The 19,096-nt window shown below is 42.3% G+C and overlaps 1 protein-coding gene across 4 annotated transcripts in view; it reads right to left on the bottom strand.

The window, feature by feature from the left end:
- Positions 1 to 19,096, bottom strand: part of ylpm1 (YLP motif containing 1) — a 27,741-nt gene extending 8,645 nt beyond the window's left edge. Inside the window, exons 1-21 of one of the 4 annotated variants that reach the window (XM_076084647.1) lie at positions 18,130 to 19,093; positions 17,285 to 17,500; positions 15,377 to 15,565; positions 14,612 to 15,123; positions 11,317 to 13,860; positions 10,242 to 10,365; positions 9,968 to 10,103; positions 9,781 to 9,870; positions 9,498 to 9,678; positions 9,364 to 9,387; positions 9,061 to 9,251; positions 8,741 to 8,895; positions 8,583 to 8,645; positions 8,306 to 8,425; positions 8,012 to 8,188; positions 7,836 to 7,919; positions 7,646 to 7,729; positions 7,482 to 7,556; positions 1,366 to 1,417; positions 737 to 858; positions 215 to 390 (exon numbers count right to left, since the gene is read on the bottom strand). In XM_076084647.1, coding sequence (XP_075940762.1) covers positions 244 to 390; positions 737 to 858; positions 1,366 to 1,417; positions 7,482 to 7,556; positions 7,646 to 7,729; positions 7,836 to 7,919; positions 8,012 to 8,188; positions 8,306 to 8,425; positions 8,583 to 8,645; positions 8,741 to 8,895; positions 9,061 to 9,251; positions 9,364 to 9,387; positions 9,498 to 9,678; positions 9,781 to 9,870; positions 9,968 to 10,103; positions 10,242 to 10,365; positions 11,317 to 13,860; positions 14,612 to 15,123; positions 15,377 to 15,565; positions 17,285 to 17,500; positions 18,130 to 18,744 — 5,901 coding nt within the window. In that variant the 5' untranslated portion in view covers positions 18,745 to 19,093 and the 3' untranslated portion in view covers positions 215 to 243. Of the gene's footprint in view, positions 1 to 214; positions 391 to 736; positions 859 to 1,365; positions 1,418 to 7,481; positions 7,557 to 7,645; positions 7,730 to 7,835; positions 7,920 to 8,011; positions 8,189 to 8,305; positions 8,426 to 8,582; positions 8,646 to 8,740; positions 8,896 to 9,060; positions 9,252 to 9,363; positions 9,388 to 9,497; positions 9,679 to 9,780; positions 9,871 to 9,967; positions 10,104 to 10,241; positions 10,366 to 11,316; positions 13,861 to 14,611; positions 15,124 to 15,376; positions 15,566 to 17,284; positions 17,501 to 18,129 lie in introns of all 4 variants that reach the window. The other 3 variants (XM_076084649.1, XM_076084650.1, XM_076084651.1) reach the window with 3 other exon arrangements.

The raw sequence follows: 19,096 nt of genomic DNA, 5'->3' as shown, positions 1-19,096 counted from the left end.
GGTCCATTCACTTGCATTAAAGAAACTATAAAGTACATTTTCAAACCAGGACATGTAATAAGAAAAGGCCTTAAACATGTCCTCATCAAGTCATTAAAGGTTAAATATGTATTTTCAAAACACCGATATGACGACTTCTTACTTTTAACAGCTATCGGTAACGTCTACAGCCATCCTAACAACATTATACAAAGGAGTAACATACTGTACATACCTTTCAATGAAGGGAGAAAAGGGGGATCTTTAGAAATACTTGGTACGGTTGAGAGCTCTTTGTGCCAGCTGCCCGCTCTCATCCGTTATTCTCTCCCAGTCTGTTTGACCCACCACAAAGCCGATAGCACGCTTTCGATCGGCTTCCTTCTGCTCCTCGAGATCAGCCCAACGGACCTTGACAAAGCAACCGCGGTTTTGCGTTATGACCAGGAAGTGGATGACAGGGCATCATTTAACATAAATCTGTTACATTATTTAACATCATAAAAACAACCTGGACTAGCTGGATCTTTACAATTCATATTTTGCCTCACTGGCAAACGAATTAATGTTACATTACATTACAGTCATTTAGCAGATGCTTTTATCCAAAGCGACTTACAATTCAGATTCTATCACATTTCTATACCGTAGGCACAATTACGGGAGCAATTTTGGGGTTAAGTGTCTTGCTTAAGGACACATCGACATGCGATGTTAAGATGACCAAAGCAACAGCTGTGCAGCAGAGGATATTTACCCGCTTCTTTCCTGGTTCAGACATGCGCGTGGCATAGTCGTCTGGCAGCTGAAGGTAGTCCTCCAGGTGCTCTATGTCTTCACGTTTCCTCTTCCCACTGCTCCCCAGACCGTCCAACTTGTCTGTATAAATGGAAGATCACTGTAGTGATCAGTTCTCCTCCCCCATGAACACTTTAACTCCATCATCCAAACATCAATTTGTCCACGAAAAGCCAGCAAGTCAATCAGCATCATCTGATTTAGCAAATGTCCTCCTTCACACTCACATAAAGTGCAATCACATCAACACTATACTACTTTTCCTCCTCATTTGACTGGCTTGGGATTTGTAGAAGTTATAACTATGTTTACATTTATATGCATGTTTTGGTTTTTATATGCAGAACCTCCTCTTCTCATTCTCTTTGTAGATTTACCCGTACATTAAAGACATGTTTTCTTCAGAGGAAAACAAAAGTGGGCTTCAAATTGAAGCATCTGTCAATCAATACATTAATAGTTTAGGTTGTTGTCATGCTGTGTGCACAGATACACACACACACACATAAGACACCATAACCATGTAATCAAACCAATATAATCAGCCTTTTACTCATAAAATGAAGACTAACAAAGGGGAATACCTACCAAGTTTCGCCTCCGACGTGTCCATCTCCCATTTGCTTTTTGGAATGTAGCCCTATATTTTATAAAGAAACACTACAATGGTTAAACATCTGGGTGACAGGGAGAGGGAGAGAGAAAACAGGGGGTGGCTGAAAAGAGAGCAGACTGGTTTATCAGAAGTGGAAAGACAACAGAAACTACCGAAGGATGAGACTGCGTGAGGACTTATCGGATTAAGACGTAATGTAACAGTAGCATGCAAATATTGACATCTGGCAAGTTGAGAGAAACTACTGTGTTGAGACTAAGCCTTTGTTCTTGGCTACATGCAACAAAAAAAGAAGAAGAAAGAATGGATAATAGGTATGCTCTGCTTTGGAGAACACAAAGTGCTTTCCTTCAAAAAAAGATCATCAAGCAAACCTCTCTCTGCTCTCAGAAGATAAAAAAGCAAAAGAAGCACTTCAGTCTCTCGTCATGTAGTTTGTCTGTGTGAGCTAATGATCATGTTATCTACACAGTTTACATTACAAACAACAATACACCTATGTACGAGTTTGCAGTGCTGCTGCACAAACTTTGACATGAATATTAACTAAACATGTAAATGTTCCTGGTTTTTTGACATAGCATTACTTCTCCCTCACCTCACCAATCCTCACCTGTCAAATCATACTGATGCTATTTGGCTGGCTAGCACTAGCCAGTTCCTAAGTAAAGACACTCCCCTGTATTCGTTTGACTCTCTTAAGACCTAATTGAAGCTGAAAAGTGAAATTTGGGAGATAATATTGTCAACCACACGCATTGTATTTTTTTTTTTTTTTAAAGGAACTTACAATATATTCAAAATAAGTGCAATTACACCTCGCACGATAATGTGTTAATCTTGGAGGAAGAGCAACACAACAGTCAACATCATGAGCAGCGTGTGAGTGTCCTGTGTGTACCGACTGTACATTACTTAAAGAGAGGACATCGTTTGTCTCCAGCTGAGATGACGTTAATTTAACGTGCTTGACAATGAAACCCTGCCAAAACCACTAAACAGAGCAATATGACGGATAAACAGGCCTCTGCAACACGCTATGAAATTAAATTATTATAGTTGCATCAGTGGCCCATCTGTCAAAATGTTATGATTAAATACCAAGTTTGAATTTGTTTTGATTTTTCATTGCCATAGCTTTTTGTCCCTACATACCATTTTTCCTCTTTCTGAAAAGAACACTGGATCTAAAAATCTGTTCACAGAAGAGTCTTTGGTAAGTTGCTGATTTCCACATTAGATATGTATTCGAAAATACATTTATTTTTATGCATTTATTTGTGTTGTATATTTGTGACATTTGTTTTTGTGCTGTGTTATTTTATGATTTGGGTTTCTCGGGATGTAATTTACATCAGCGTCAATGTGTATTTTTGTACCCTTTTTAAATTTGGTTTAAAACTTCTTCTGATTAGACATTAGACCCCTGCTCAGGTTTAAGATGGCCAAAGCTTTAGTAGGACGTCAACGCCCACTCAGTCCTGACAGAAGTCTGATTAAGCACAGAAAGGGAAAACTCACTGTGCTTGATTAGACGGGTGGACATTTGGTGGGTAGCAGCTTTAAGAAGTCAGTCATTTTATTTGGCATATTTAAGGCGCTTATTATAATTTATTTGGAACAATATTGAAAGTGGGCTGCACGGTGGTGTAGTGGCTAGCACTGTCACCTCACAGCAAGAGGGGCCCGGGTTCGATCCCCGGTGGTCCTTCTGTGTGGAGTTTGCACGTTCTCCCTGTGGCAGCGTGGGTTCTCTCCGGGTTCTCCGGCTTCCTCCCACAGTCCAAAGACATGCAGCTTATTGGTTATTTGCAGACTCGAAATTGCCCGTAGGTGTGAATGTTGCGATAAACTGGCGACCTGTCCAGGGTGTTTTCTGCCTTCGCCCAATAAGCGGTTTGGAAAATGGAATGGAATATTGAAAGTGTGTAAAATGATGGTGAATATATCCGTGACATAGGACGACAAACCAAAACATGAATGATGAAGATAAGCTGCTGCAGCAGGATCTCAGTTTTAATCCAAGTTCAGGCGCTCTGGATTCCAGAGTTTCACATACAAACCGAAGGTTGATGATGAAAGCTGATAAAAAGAAGGCAACCTGTTGCTCCACAAGATAACAGACTCAAAGGTCGGTTCAGGTTATTCAGTAATATATCATACACATAGATGACAAATTGTCTCTCGACAGACTTTCAGGATGAATATCTGTGTGGACACACTGAGTAGCACCACATCACCGTTGGATGTAGTCGCAGGTACAACAAACAAGATCTGACCACATCCAACTGTGATGTCAGGTGAGGTAAATTAAAATAGCTCAAATGTAGTGTATATTAAAAGGTTCTGTGTGTAACTTATCACATGTATTCATTGTTTTTTGTTTATTGACAAAGGGCTAATGGATAGTAACGTACTAAAAAAATGAAACCTTCCCCGACTTTCTTGCTTGCCTGTGACAGCCTGTGGAGTGATTTTAAATTAAGTGTTGCTTCATAACGTTAGCAAATAAAGTATTTTGCAAACAGCAATAGCCAATTTAACAGCCAGGCCGGCCCCGAGAGTGTGGATGAATTAACTGACGTTATCTACTCAAGACTGTATTTTTGCTACATTAGCTAGCTAGCAATTTGTCCGCGTTAGCAAACAAGCAAATGTTAGCTAACATTAGCCAGCTAAAACCACAATACCACGATATATTTCATATGAGTGGACTCTGTTGTGGTGGGTATAAATTAAATATAGGAACATTATTTAAAGTAACATTATCATTAATATTATTGTAATTCATTTTCTTGCATTGTATTAAAATGCAGGTCATTCAATTTGGTTTTCGCCGATGCTCGTGCATACAGAGTGTGAGCAACAGGATACTGACTGTTGTTCACTTAACTCTGTAATGTAACAACTGCCTCACTGATGGTTTAAAAACAATTCACTATGTTCTGAACAGGCAAGCTAAAAACTAACAATAAAAAATTGCATTTTGGAGCATAAAACAGCAACAACAACAAAAAATAAATAAATCACAATATTAAGTCCAGCACGGAACGATGGGAAATGTGGGCCATTGCTACCACATGCTGGCTAGAGCGTCGCTCTGCATCCAGCAACATCCAGAGAGCTCACTTTCCACTCAGCTGGTCGGAGCTCGAAGCGCATAGAAATAGGTTAAATCCTTTAACTGTAGACGCCATTCTTTTTCTACACAGTGTAGCCAAACACAAGGTTAAAAAAAAAGTATAATCCTATAAACATAAGGCTACTATCTTGTTAAAATTCATAAAACCCTGACCCGCGCATCACTACAGCCCTCTCTGTTCCGACGGTTACAGAATGTGGATGAACATATTATTCAGTGCCTGTTTATTGGGCATCTACCCTGCAGTAACGCACGTATTGTTGAAAAATAGCTGGGCAGACAGCTGGTATCACAGAGTAAAATGAGAGCGTATCTGTAGACGAATAAAAAAACACTTCTGGCAGCTTCCGGTCTAGACACGCACGGGCCAGACATGATGGAATGTCATATCTTTTTAACGTGTTGCAATATAGGGGGAATATTTGCGGAAACAGTCCATCCCTAGAGAAACCAAACATATTGGGGACTCCCCTTGTGCAAAAGGGCACAGGTAGCCCCATTAGGTGAAGTGGTTTATGCCACTGGATAAAGTTGTTCTGGAGATGTCAGTGAAGCTTTCAAATGTAACCTATACTTTCTTGTTGTGACTGAAATGAGCCCTATTTTATATGATTTGATTTTGCTCATCTAAAGCATCAATATAAATATCGTCTTTCTGCAAACCAAGAACATTGCTTTTGTATTTACACATTTGTATAAGTGTGGAGAAGTCCACCGGGGGACTGGGTTTTAGGAAAGCTTGACAAAAACTTCAGTACAGATACAGACACTTAACGTGAAGCTTCAGGACTATTTGTTATCAGTCTGTCTGTAACTTTTTATACAATTTAAAACAAGCCATTATCACAAATAATTTATACTTTTCTTGACTTTTGTTAACGGACCACCAGACCTCTGCCTTGTGTGTTGCGTCCACTGCTCACTGCTGTGTTACAGCAGCTTTACTTTTAAATATACCCCCCCCCCCCCCCCCCCATTTTGTCACTATTTCAAATTTTGTGCAAAACCCAATTCCATCCGTAAATTTACTAAATGGAGGACCATCCACAAAGAGGTTTTGCACAGTTAAATCAATGATGATGACGATGTAGCAATTGCAGTATCATTATATCATATATCAAAGAATAACTAACACGTCTCTAAAACATCAGACATTTTCAACTTTGTTGTGTTCATTGACCATACCAACACTTTGTTCTCCAACAAATTCTATCTCAAACTTCACAGTGGACTTTTACAAACATTTTGTTTACACAAACTAGTCATGTAAAGGCCAACTTGTGAAATCTGTTTTTTTGGTTTGTAAATAATAAGGCATATAATAAACAGTCAGTGCAGAGCTTGAGTATGTGATCTCTCACCAGTGGATATCATGCTAGTGCTGTACCGTGCTAACAGATGGTGCTTCACGGCACTGCTTGAACCTTAATGGGATGAATCTCTTGATTTTTATATTTCTTCTGCTTCTTTGTCTCCACCAACTCCTGAATGAAAACTCTGTCTCTTTGAATGCTAAATTCTCCGCCATGTTCACTAGCTAGTCGTCAACTGTGTGTGATGTTTGCTGCTGAGCAGGTAGTACACAGTGGGGTATGAGAACAGTGAGAGTGAACAGAAACAGTAAAGCTGCAGGCTGCAGATTTGGTTGATCACTACAAGGGACTCCACATCTTTTTGCATCGACATGTGATACATTATTATAGAATTGATAATAGCTGCTTCAAGGTAAAGCAGATTTGTTGTTAGGCCTTTGATTATTAGGTAACTGTGCTATTGAGGCCAGTTGCATATTGTTTCTGCAGATCCTTTTATCTTCCTGATGAAATCACTTAAATGGTCACAAATGAATTAACTTTTCCCACGCTGTCCACTTTGGTCCCAAGCTTTGTGTACTCCATGTGGAGACAATCCCCCTGAAGGTGGTACCGTAGGAAACATTTAAATTGTGAAACTTTCAAAATGTGTTTCTTCAGCTTTAAAGATTTCATCAAAATGTCGACACAAGAAGAGAATCTTTCACTGAAGCCTGGTGGATATTAGAAAGTCCATCACTCTGATTTTATCAACACCAATGGCAATTTTTTTACTTTTTTTAAAGTTTGTTAAAATTTCACCGGAGTAGTTGCACAACATCTTTAGAGCTGGATAAATAATCACATTATCTGCTTTAAAAATGTTTTAAAATCTGAGCTCCAAAACAATCTTATTATAAATGCGTCTGTAAACATTTTCCTTTATGTCAAAGGCAATATTTACCTTAATTTGGCATATGATTAAAATTTGGCATATGATTAAAATCACAGAATTTAGAAAAATGTGGTGTTTTCATAATCAAAATTAATTAGAAATGTATTACCCATGAGTATGTTTCGCACATGATTTAATAAACACATTATTATTTTTTCAACTAGATTTTTGGATTTAAATTAAATTCATGTCTTTTAATAAAATAAAAAGTTTTGTCTTTCCTTGAATGGAAATCTAAACTCGGCAGAATGGTCCAGAGTCATCCACAATGATGGAGGATAAAGTTTTGGAACACTTTGCTTGATGGTGGTAATTTAACAAGAATATGAATTTTTAAACGTCCAACTTTTTTGTAAAACCTTTTGAAGTGAAGATGAAAATTGAACTTCTTAACAACGAAATCTACTAAACTAAAACTAACCAGGAGGCCTTGAAACTGCTCCTTTTGTTAATAGACTATTGCACCCATCGTTTCATTTCAGGACAGATTCCCTACAGTGTTTTAACTGTCTCTATCTCTCTCCCTTATATATTTTTTTATAATTTCTCTGTTCTGCTCTGGTCTTCCTCGTGAATCTGAAATTTCCTACACAATAAATCTAATTACTAGATAGGCCTTATGTGGAAGATGGGAATACAAATAAGTGGAAATGATTGTGGAAACTATGTGGCTATAAATTGAAGCTTTTCATGTCCTACCAGATCACCCTCTTCTTCCTCCTCTCTCTTCAGCTCCTTGGGCTCGTCATCAGGATTGAAGTCTTCCATTTCAACCTAATAACACAAGCACACGTTAGTTCAGCTCAGTTACTGGAAAAAAGGACTATAATATTATAAGAAGCGTTAAGTCTTGAAGACCTCACCTCCTCTATAGCAGCGTCTTGAAGCAGGGACCGGACATCCAAGCGCACCATATGACGTGGCGAAGTCTCCCAGTTGTTGGACATCTGTGGACAGAATGCTCTATTAAGAAGTGTATTGTACATGTATGAGCTTTAGTAGACAGTCCTCTTATTACAAATGTATCTGAGACAGAAGGTACATATTACAGACCTTCAATATATCCTTAAGAGTGCGCCCATGGACATTTCTCTTCGTACATGTCTGAGTGTCTGCAGTGATTTCAGCAAGATACACCTTGAAATAAGAAAAACAAACCTCTTTAGCACAGGGCCGATAGGAACAAAAACTTTTTTTTTTTTTCTGAGACATTCATAAACACAACTCACCTCAAAGCCTTTTGTTTTGGCTGCGCTCCAGAACTGATCAAAATGTTTAACCCTGTCATTAATAGTGTCTAAAATGATGAAGGGGAAAAAGCCGTCATCCAGAGTTTTCTTAAATGTTTTAAGCATGCTGTTCCGGTAGGTATCTTCCATCTCTGGCTCATACTCGTACTCAAGAACCTGCGACACAGATTTTTGTATTGTATTACATTGTTTATAATGTTCACAATAATAATTGTAATACATCTGCCAGTTACTGCTGAATTTGATTTCCAACAGCACTACTTTAGCACTCACCTTGTTTTTGACCCGTCTCCCTGTGTCTGGATCTTTTTCTACTTTTTCAACCTCCGTCATAAAATAATCATCCAAAACAAGAACTCTCGGAGGTGCACCGCCACAATCGACTTCCTTATCCTTAATAACATCAACAAAATTAAAAAGCAAAGTTTTTATGTTTCAATTTGATTTGTTCCAAAAGCTGATATTTGTCAAGTCAAAAAAGGACATCTAAACAGGCTCTATGAGTATACATTATAATTACACTATGATTTGCTGGTAGGACACCACTCACCCGTATGAGCTTTGCAACATGACTTTTTCCGCTTCCTGGAAGCCCTCTCATTATGATGACAATCTGTTAAAATGCATCACATTTATGAGCACTAAATATTATACAACTAAAAAAAGTGATATTGTTACATCAAGAAACATTGCAGCAGTAATAAGCACCCTTTCAGGACGAGATGATCTGCCAGGTGGTTTGAGGATATCGTCAATATTCTTGATTTCTGGCTTCCTCTCGACTCGTGGGGGTGGCTGAGGTGGAGGTGGGAGGGGTGGTGCAGTGGGAGGCCCTCGGTCTTCTGGATAACTTCTTCTTTCTACTGTATGATATTCATTGCAATTCAAACATTTCTCTAAATGGCATTATTTCTTTCCCGTTGTAGATTTACTTAAAGTAATTGGGAAATTAACTTGTGATTTAAGTGTGAAGTGAAATTCTACCAAACAAAGTACACATCTGTAAACAGATGCGGGATTGAACATACCGTAAGGTGAGGAGCTATGGCCGTAACGCTCAGGCCCACTGCGATCGAGTCCGGTGCGCTCGTATGGAGGTCTATCATAGCCAGGCCTCCCATAATGTTCATCTCGATCGCGACTGTCACTTCTCTCCCTCTCTCGAAGATCCCGCTCTCTGTCCCTGTATGCCGAGCGTGGAGGAGGTGCCAGTGGAGATCTACACAGAGGAGGAGCGTTGTCAAGATTTGCTTTGTCGTCAGAATTCTTTGATTCAAACTGGCACACACTGACGACTAATCACAATGTATTGACACAATGTGATATTGTACCTTTCATCAACCATGGACTGTGTGCTTGAACCAAAAACAGACAAATAGAAAACAATATTACATATGTACGGAAGCAGCGTGCTTCCCTATAGTTAGGAAAAAATGGGGTCAGAGCTACTGAGGAAACACCATACCTGTCATCTCTATCTCGTGGGAGATATCGCTCCCTCTCATATCTGTCCCTTTCATATTCAGGTGGCAGCTTTTCTCTGTATGATTCCCTCTCTCGGCTGTACTCCCGGCGGTCCATATACGGGTCTGATCGTCTTTCGAAATATGGGTCTCTGCTGTAAGGTTCTCTGGGACCAAGAGGTTCTAGGACAATGAAATAGTTCACAAATGAACAATAGTTAGAAAATTGCAAAAGGAAGTTCTGTTTGAGTAGAGAAAGCTAAGCTTTACAATACTGAGACTCACCTTTTTCATAGCCCCTGTCTGATGGTATTGGGTCAGGCCTCAACACAATTCTCTCACCATAAGACATCCGCTCAACAGTGGCTCCGGGCTCTGAAGCATTGATTTTTAATGTCACCAACAAGGTCCTGAAACTTACCATGTTTTATCTGTTTAAAATGATCAAATATGTTCATCTTACTGCACATACCATGCCCATGCCCGTAATCCACAGTTTTTGGAATCATTGAAGGTTTGGGAAGAGATTGCTGGTAATCTGTGGCAGCAGGCTTTGTATCCCAAGACACAGGGTTGGTCAAAGCCGTCTGTGCGGCTGCAGTCATGCCCTAAGGATGAAGATTTGTGAAAATGTATGAAAAAATGAAATTTGTAAAAGTCTCCCTAGTGTCCTCTAACATAACCAGCAATATTGTTGTGCAATGCACTCTCATTAATTGGGCTTAAATAGTGTTCATAAATATTACCTTCAGAACGTTCCTGACGTCTGGTGGGATCTCCAAACCAAGAAGACCAGCTGGGAGTTCAGACAGGATGTCAGTTGGTACAGGCGGAGGTTCGGTACCCGGTGTCTTCCCCTCCTGCAACTCTCTGTAGACCCAAAATAACAGAAGTGGAGTTCACATAAAAGTTCCCCAAAATCCATTTGACCATAAAGTAAAGTAGGTAATATGCTAGCAAAATGGCAAAGCTGCAACTAAAATAAAACAGCCTTCTGCTTCAATCACGGTGTGCAAAGGCAGGCCGGCCAAGCATAATAACAATTTTTGAATGATTTGAGCACCACAAATAATATTCCATTCACCTCCACCGTTTTTGTGTGGTGGCAGAAATCTCAGCGGTGGATACATAGAAATGTAATAGGAGTAAAGCGGAAAATTAACTGGTTTCCGTTAAAATATCAATTGTTGTTTGTTGTTATGTTGACAATACACATCCCGGCAACGCATGGTGTTGTTGCAGCTAACCAGGAAGACGGTGGACGCGGCCCCGGGGAGACCACTGGCCATCAGTCAGCTAATTTTCTGTCACCAGTGTAGCATTAAAGCATGGCGGAATTAGCAAGCTAGCCAGCTATTTAGCTATAAAGCGTTTTAATTCCACCATGCTATAATGCTACACTGGTTACAGATAATGAGTTATCATCTGTGCTCTTCTACGCTGTGACAAGAGTATGTAGATGAAGCAGCAAGTTGTTCAATTTGACTCATTTACACTTCATACGGTTACTGGTCCACAGTTGTTTCTGTAAAACCTTGACTCAATGAGTCCACCACTTGCCATAAATTGATTTAGTTTATATGGAATTAAGCCTGCTACAACAGACGCAATGGCAACGGTATACATAAAAATGGACGCAGCTCTTACCATCCTGCTACGTTAATTTAAATAGGAATGTCAGTTCTACTTCTCTTCTATTTCTATGGGTGGATATTTCCACACCTGAGCAATTACTTACAACACTGCACGGCTAGATTCCACTATGGATAAGTCAGAATGTGTGAACCTAAAATAATGATGCATTAATCAAGGGTTAATTACCTTATAAGTTTAAGCTCCTGAGCAGCTTTCAAGATGATCTCATGCTGACGTTGGGAGAGCGCAAGTACATTCGCCCCACCTGCTCCTTGGGATGCCGGATCAACTGAGCTCTCTGGCAAGTTTGTGACAGCTGAAGCAGGAGATAAAGGTGGACGTATATCCAAAGGAGGCTCTTCATAGCGACCTCTGCGAACCTCATAGTCAGCGGGATACCCTCTCTCTGGTGGTGGAGGAAGTCTTGAAGGCCTATCCCACTCTGAAGGTGCTGCGGGTGGTGGGTACGATGGTTCTTCCTGCCGGTACGGTGGCTCAGCCCCATATTCCCGAATTCTAAGTTCTCCTCTTCCCCGATCATGTTCACCATGAGGATATGGCTTACCTCTTTCCTCTGGCCAATGGCCATCTCTGTAAGGCTGTGATGGTGGCATGCGAGGGGGATAGTCCCTCTCAGGAGGAGCACGGTCTCCATCCCATTCAGACTCATAGTATTTGGCGTCATGCCCACTGTCATCAGGACGATAGTCCTGTGGTGGCCGCCAGTGATGACCATGTTCCCCATGACCATAATCCTCAACAAAACCCTCATTATGTCTCTCTTCATATTCCTCATGTGTTGGACCTGGCCGCCACATGCCTCTTGCCATCCCTCGACCCATAGGTCTCCTCCTCATTCCTCCCGAATCAATCATCTCATGTGGAGGCATAGGAGGGCCTCTGCCATGTGGCGGTTGCCACCCTAACTCATTCCCTTCATTGTACGATGGCTCCTCCATAGGATCCATCATTTCGTGAGGTAGTGGTGGCCCACGTCGCCTGCCTCTTCCTACGTCAGAATGCATCGGATGGCTATGAGGATCAAGTCCATGGTGCATTGGATCCATTTCGTTATCATCAATGTCCATTCCATGTCCTAATTGTTCATGATCCATTGGCCCATGTGCTGGATGAGGGGGGTGTCCTCGTCCTTGGTGCATAAAACCAGGATGACCACGTGGGGGACGACCCCGGCCAGGTGGAAACGGGGGTCTCATGCCTCTCATTGGAGGTCTCATTTCTCCCCAGTAAGGATCCCCTTCCTCTGAGTAGTCTGCTGACTCAGGTTCTTCCCAGTGCCTGTCCATTGGTCCTCCTCTTCCCATAGGAGGCCCCCCTCTGCCCATAGGAGGTGCCCCTCTGCCCATAGGCGGTCCTCCTCTACCCATATGAGGCCCCCCTCTACCCATATGAGGCCCCCCTCTACCCATGGGGGGTCCCCCTCTACCCATGGGGGGTCCTCCTCTGCCCATGGGGGGTCCTCCTAATGGCTCTTCATAATACTCTTCCTCTGTTGAGAAGTGATGTCCGCCTGGCATCCACATTTCTTCAGGGGGTTCCTCTAATTCCTCACCGTCACACTGCTCGTATGAAGAATCTTGCCACCGATATTCTTCCTGCTCTTCAGGTACCTCCACATTCTCTTCAGGTGGCATGTAGTTATAAGACATTTCTCCCATACCCTCCCCAAGTGGTACAGTGTTCGTTCCCCTGAACTCTCCAGGGCCCCTCTGCCCACGTCCTCGTCCATGCACTTGAACAGATACTGGGGGCTGACCACATCCCCTCCCTGGGGGAAGCCTTGGAGGATCTGGTCTTGACTGCATATGGCCAGATGCCTGCGGCTCCTTTTGGATTCCAGGGGGCTTTGGAACCAGTGGGGGTTTGTTGTTTGTCATTGGTCCATCTGGTTTGAGAGGATTTTGTGCACTACTAGAAGGAGTAGTTACAGAAGGGATGCTGTTTCCAGGTTTGAGTTTTTTGTCATCGTTAGAAGCATTATTGTCATCTAATTCCGGATGTTTTGTTTTTTGAGGAATGGGGTCATTTTGGACAAAAAAGCCCTCTGTTCCAAGCAAGTTGTCATCTGTCAAATCCTCAGCATTGGCATTATCAGCTGGTTTTGATTCAACTTTTTCTTTTTCGGACTGAGGCGGTCCAGCTGACTTTCCAGAAGTCTTGGAATCCATACTGGCAGGTTGTTTAGTAGCTGGTTGGGCATTAGGTTGGGAACCTTGTTGTTGTTGTTTCTGCTGAGGTACAGGTGGGCGTTCAAAAAGAGTTGGGGGGCCAGGGAGCCTTGGGGCCTGCTCAAACCTAGGCTGCTGTCCAAATCGAGGTTGGTCAAATCTGGGGGGACCATCAAAACGCTGCCGTGATTGGTCAAATCTGGGGGGACCATCAAAGCGATGCCGTGGTTGGTCAAATCTGGGGGGGCCATCAAAGCGATGCCGTGGCTGGTCAAATCTGGGGGGACCATCAAAGCGCTGCCGTGGTTGGTCAAATCTGGGGGGACCATCAAAGCGCTGCCGTGGTTGGTCAAATCTGGGGGGACCATCAAAGCGCTGCTGTGGTTGATTGAACCTTGGGGGAGCGTCAAAGCGCTGTTGTGGTTGGTCAAATCTTGGAGGACCATCAAAACCTTGCTGTGGCTTTTCAAATCTTGGAGGACCATCAAAACTTTGCTGTGGCTGGTCAAATCTAGGGTTGCTTCCGCTGGGACCAACAAGACTAGAGAAATTGTAAAAAAAAAAGTAAAAAAAAAAATTATTATTAATAACATTATTAATAAGAAAGATTTCTATTAGCGTCCCAGTGACAGGCTATCAATATAAAACAATACATATTAATTGTAAACACGAGGTACTGTAATAACCAACCTAAATTAAAATACCAATTTTATGAAACATTTTCCATTTGAAATTTTCTTTTAATTTCATTAAGCTACTACAAGGAACTTTCATTTATTGTTCATTTTGGCAGTCCATGTGGACAAAGGCTGTAGTGTTTCCGAGTACCAGATACCCTTTAGGAAACCTCCCATTTTACTACAGCAGGGTCTGACATTCTGCCCTGTGCAGTCTAGGTTCTGCTTGTCCCGTGCCCCCCTTCCCTCCAGCAGGCCTAGCGATACGGCCTGGGCCTTCAGCAGTGTGGTGTTGGTGTGGGCTGCCAGTGGGGAATGGCAAAGCAGCGAGGAAATGCTCTGCTCCTGGCTGGAGGTGGAGCCACCGCTGCTGCTGGGTTTCAAAGCTCCCCACCTCCTGCCGGAGCTTCAACTGCTGGTCGAAGGCGGCCCTGCTGGAGTCTGAGTTTAAGGAGTTTCTGGTGAACCTACGTAACCTGTAAATCGTTTTGTCTAATTCCGTGGGGTATTGTACCCAATGACAAGACATAAAGAATAAGTATAACTACTCAAAAGTTCCTTGTAGTAACTTTAAATAAAACCCTAATCACAGCCATACAAAAACACCCTACTGACCGTGGACCTCTGACGCTGTTGATGCTTGGTGGCTGAATGGTGGGGGGACCTGGGGGTCTGACTCCTATGCTAGAAGGGACCGCTCCTCTCACAGAGGGTCCAGCAGGTGATTCTGAATGTGTCCCAAAGCCAGCGGGCCGTGGACCTTGAGCGTTGGGTCCAACGCCAAGTGGGGAATGCTGCATAGCCGGCTTAGCTGGCTGCTGCATTTGCATGTCTTGTCCAGGGTACTGGCCAAATTGTCCCATCATACCACTACTGAACTGGCTTGAGGCAAATGGCACCATGGCAGTGAGAGTGGCCACCCTTTCATGAAGATGGGCATTGGTGGCGTTCATCTGCTCCTGCCACTGCTTCCATTGGCGCTCATAGTCCTGCAATTGGTCTTTGTGGGGATAAGTCTTGAACTGCTCATACCACAGGATGAAAGAGTGATCCCAGTCTTGGAATAGAGGGGTGAACTGCTGCTGTTGCATTTCATAGTGCCTCAGTTGCATTTCAGCAGACATTGACTGCAAAAAAAGGACATTTGGTTTTAGTTAATTATTATACAGGTACATGCAGAACAAAGAAATCACTAAGACATGAAAACATATTGGCCTCCAAGCTGCTGCTGGGGTTACAGATCAGAGTAGTTGCAGCTAAAACTCACTCTAATGTCCCCTTTTGGTTCCACTAAACATACTATGCTTTTCACTTTTGATTTTATATACCGATCATCTTAGGAACAAAAATTAGCTGTCAAAGCAACTACCATTTACCTACCTGAAGGTTTGCAGGTTGCGGAATCAGCTGTTGGTATTTTTCCAGGATCTGCTGAAGCTTTTCGTGTTGTTGCATGAGAGCCTGGTATTGTAAGCCCGCTCTCTGTTGCTGCACCTTTTGCCACTGCGCTGCTGCAGCCTGTAACTGCTGTAGGCGGGCAGCCTCCTCTGGGTTTTGTGGGACTTCAGGCTTTAGACATAAACAAGATTGGAGCAAGCCATTTCTTTAAAAACTCACAAAGATTATTTTTGACATAACTGGGGGCAGGTTGTACTACTGTAAATTACACTGTGCATGTAGGACAATTACAATGAATGTGCTCGAGTACTATGAATTTCACACATTAATGACATGGCAGTTATTTCAGAAATTTGGGTTAATTATCTATAGACCTGATGGTCGTGGAACTTATTGTGTCCGTATATTTAGGAGACGCTCCTAAATTTTCACACTTTATATTCATGCAAACAATATATACTATGTTTGGATGCAGCAATACTCTTCTATGTCTGGTACATAGTACAACTGGATTTGGTACAGTCTTAAAGGCGGTTGAATACAGTACCTACAAAAACATAAACAAATACCAAAAAAACATAAATATTACATTTAAAAAAAGTAAAAATGATTAACGTAATGTCAATTAATTCATTGCACAAAAAAAAATTAAATCCTGGGATTAGGTTACTGTAAATTCTAAACTTAAATAAAAAATAAGAGTATTTTTCCCCAATCTAGGCTTCCTGAATGGTTCAAAAGCACAGGAATAGATCTAGTGCTTTTGTTGACGTTCCTTCATGACTCAGTACCAGTAGAGATACATCCATGATGAATCCGATAAATCAATAAAGATGAAAAAACTTTTCAGTTTTACATGGACATTAAAGAATAGATATAATAGAATATGTTGAGAGTCATGGATATTTTGTCACAACAGTTTGACGGAAACAATTCAGCCCTATTCCACAACTAAATAGCCGAACTAATCACAAGACAGTGTTGACCGGTTGTTGTTGACATTGCGTTTAAACAGTTAACAAGACTGATTCATTTTAAAATGCCAACAAAATTACAATCGCTCACCACAAGAATCACAGCCCAATGCAGAATATTTGTCACAAGCCTGCATCACAGCCTTTGTGTACACATTATTTATTTATTTAAAAGGGACCATGTATAGTTTAAACATGAATGTCACCATTCAATGCACTGTACCAGATTGTAGCTAATTTGCATCTGCAGTCCCTTGGCAGGTCAACAAGGACAAGACAATAACACAGTAAAAGGAAAAGACATAATACAAAGATATACCATAAAGAACATACAAGACACCAAATACAACGCTACACACAAATAGCACATCAAAAATTGGTGTTTGTCAATAAAATCAAGTCAGAAAAGACCACAAGAATTGAGGTCAGTGTGTGCAGTGTTGTGCAGCTTTTAAAATACTTTTTAAGTTGGATTTAAAAGTGCTAATAGAACAGCAGCTCCTCACACCTTCTGTCTTCGCCCTTGTCAAAACCTGGCACCTACATTACCCACAATACAATTTGACCACCAACAGTTGGGAAATCTGGGTGTGTTACGCGAGTAGCGGCTAAGGTAGCCTCGGGCTGCTAGCCTCAAGCAGAGATGAGGAGCGGACGACACAGGTCTGGTAAACTTACAAGCAACGCTGATTCATTTGATAGAGGGGGACTAATACTTTCATTAATCAAGGAGATCGATAACCGATATTCGGAACAGAAATACAGTTGGTTGAGTAAAATACTCCCAGACTGCACTTCTAGACCTTTTCTTTAGTGCACCCATCAAGAGAGAGAGGGGAAAAGAGAAAGAGGGAACAAGGGACGTTACCAGTGGAAACACTGTGTGTCCACACCTCTGTAACATAGTAGCGCTTACCCCTGCCTCGTCAGGTGGTGGAGGTGGTGCTGGGGGCTCCTCTTTTGGAGGGGGCGGAGGAGGTGCGCCTTTTTGTGGTTCTGATGGAGGAGGAGGAACCGCTTTGGGTGGTGGCGGCAAAGGACCGTCACCCTCATTCTTGTTCTGTTTGGCTTTCTCTTGCTTCAACTTTTGTAGGTTTTGAAGATGTTGTTTGTACCACCGTTGCTGTTGCTCCTGTGTGAAACAAGAACAAGGACATCTGTCAGACGAAGCACACGAGAAACCGTGTTCTCACTTGCACGATGCAAGTGTTTGGGGAATCTTGCTTTCCTTGTAATACCTGGCCAATCCTAGCTCAATGTGACACGATAATAGGATTACAGTTAACAATGTTATGTCAGTGGCCTGCAACAAACAGTGGCTTCACATTTATTTTAAACTAAATCCTTGAACTGTACCTTAAACATACCAGTGAGTAAATGTTCTTTTACCTGGTCATAGTTAACTTTTCTGAAAACATAACGAAAAAATACATAGTCAACCAAATGGGTCAACATTTATTTCTGATTAACATTACTTAGGGTAGTTTGTTTTGTATGTATTCATGTTCTACATTGTTTTAATTCTTAAAGCTAAAATTTGTAAATTACCTGAATGTTATTACTAAGTAATAATTAGTGTAATCTAAGGGCGTGCATATGTATGACATCCAAGATTTTGGACAGTTTCTTGCATTACTGTCCATCACAGCACAACAGATCAGTCTTTGATCAGAAATACCAAAACGTGTCCAAAATCCAATCAATATTTATATATAAAATGTATAACAGCTGACTATCACAGAGCACAAACGGATACAATACCTGCAAAATTGAGGAATTGTCTTCTTCTTTTGTGGATACATCTTTCGTGTTGGCCTCTTGGGCTTTGGGAGCACTTGTGTTCTCTGGTGGTTTGGATGAGGGGGGCTCTGGAGGAGGAGGAACAGATTGGGGATCGTTGGGGTGCGGTTGCGTTGGAGGGGGAGGAGGCGGTGGGTGACCCGTCTGAGGAGCAGGTGGACCTCTGGTCGGCTGAGAAGGAGTCTCGTCTTTTTGAAAGTACGACTGAGCCGCAGCACCGCTGTCTGCATGTCCTGCTCCTTCTGAATGCCATGTTGATCCCGGATATCCACCCGACTGTCCACCTCCACCACCGCCACCGCCGCCACCTCCACCACCGTACGCATTAGTACTATTGCCGTGGTGCAACACAGACTGGAGCTGTTTCTGGTGCAGCATCTGCAGCTGCTGCATCTGCTGTCGGTGTTGCTCCTGCAGACTGGAGAACATCGAGCCGCCGGATGAGGCGTCGAAGCCGCCGAACCCCGGTGCCGGGCCGGCGTGTCCGCCACTAGGAGGCGGCCTGTGGGGCCCAGCTCCAGAGCCTCCAAAGTTTTGCGACTGGGGTGCCCCATAATTCCCCCAGGAAGGATACATTGTTTAAAAAAAAGCGAGGCTGTGTCCACGGCCTTTGTGCTTAAATACAGCCTGGCCTGAGTAGCTAGCAGCTAACAGCTAACGTTAACCTACCTTGTATTTAACATATAGCTAACGTTACATTTTCATTGCCCAACGGTGCCAGGCCGCATGAAACAAAGAGTATAAACACCAACTCTGAAGCAGGAAACTGTTATCCGTCAGATAAAGAAACGTGCACGTCTAACCTACGGGTGTATAAAGAGAACTAGTGTTGTGAAAATAAAGCTACAAAAACGTTTCGAGACGGTGATATCGTTGAACGTGTGTTGCTGATGCTACAGCGCAATGCACTCAATGATGACGGAAATAC

The sequence above is a fragment of the Anarhichas minor genome, unplaced genomic scaffold (genome assembly GCF_050575085.1).
Source record: "Anarhichas minor isolate MPS153535 unplaced genomic scaffold, ASM5057508v1 ptg000136l, whole genome shotgun sequence".
Lineage (NCBI taxonomy): Eukaryota > Metazoa > Chordata > Actinopteri > Perciformes > Anarhichadidae > Anarhichas > Anarhichas minor.
This window is presented reverse-complemented; position numbering and strand designations above follow the sequence as displayed.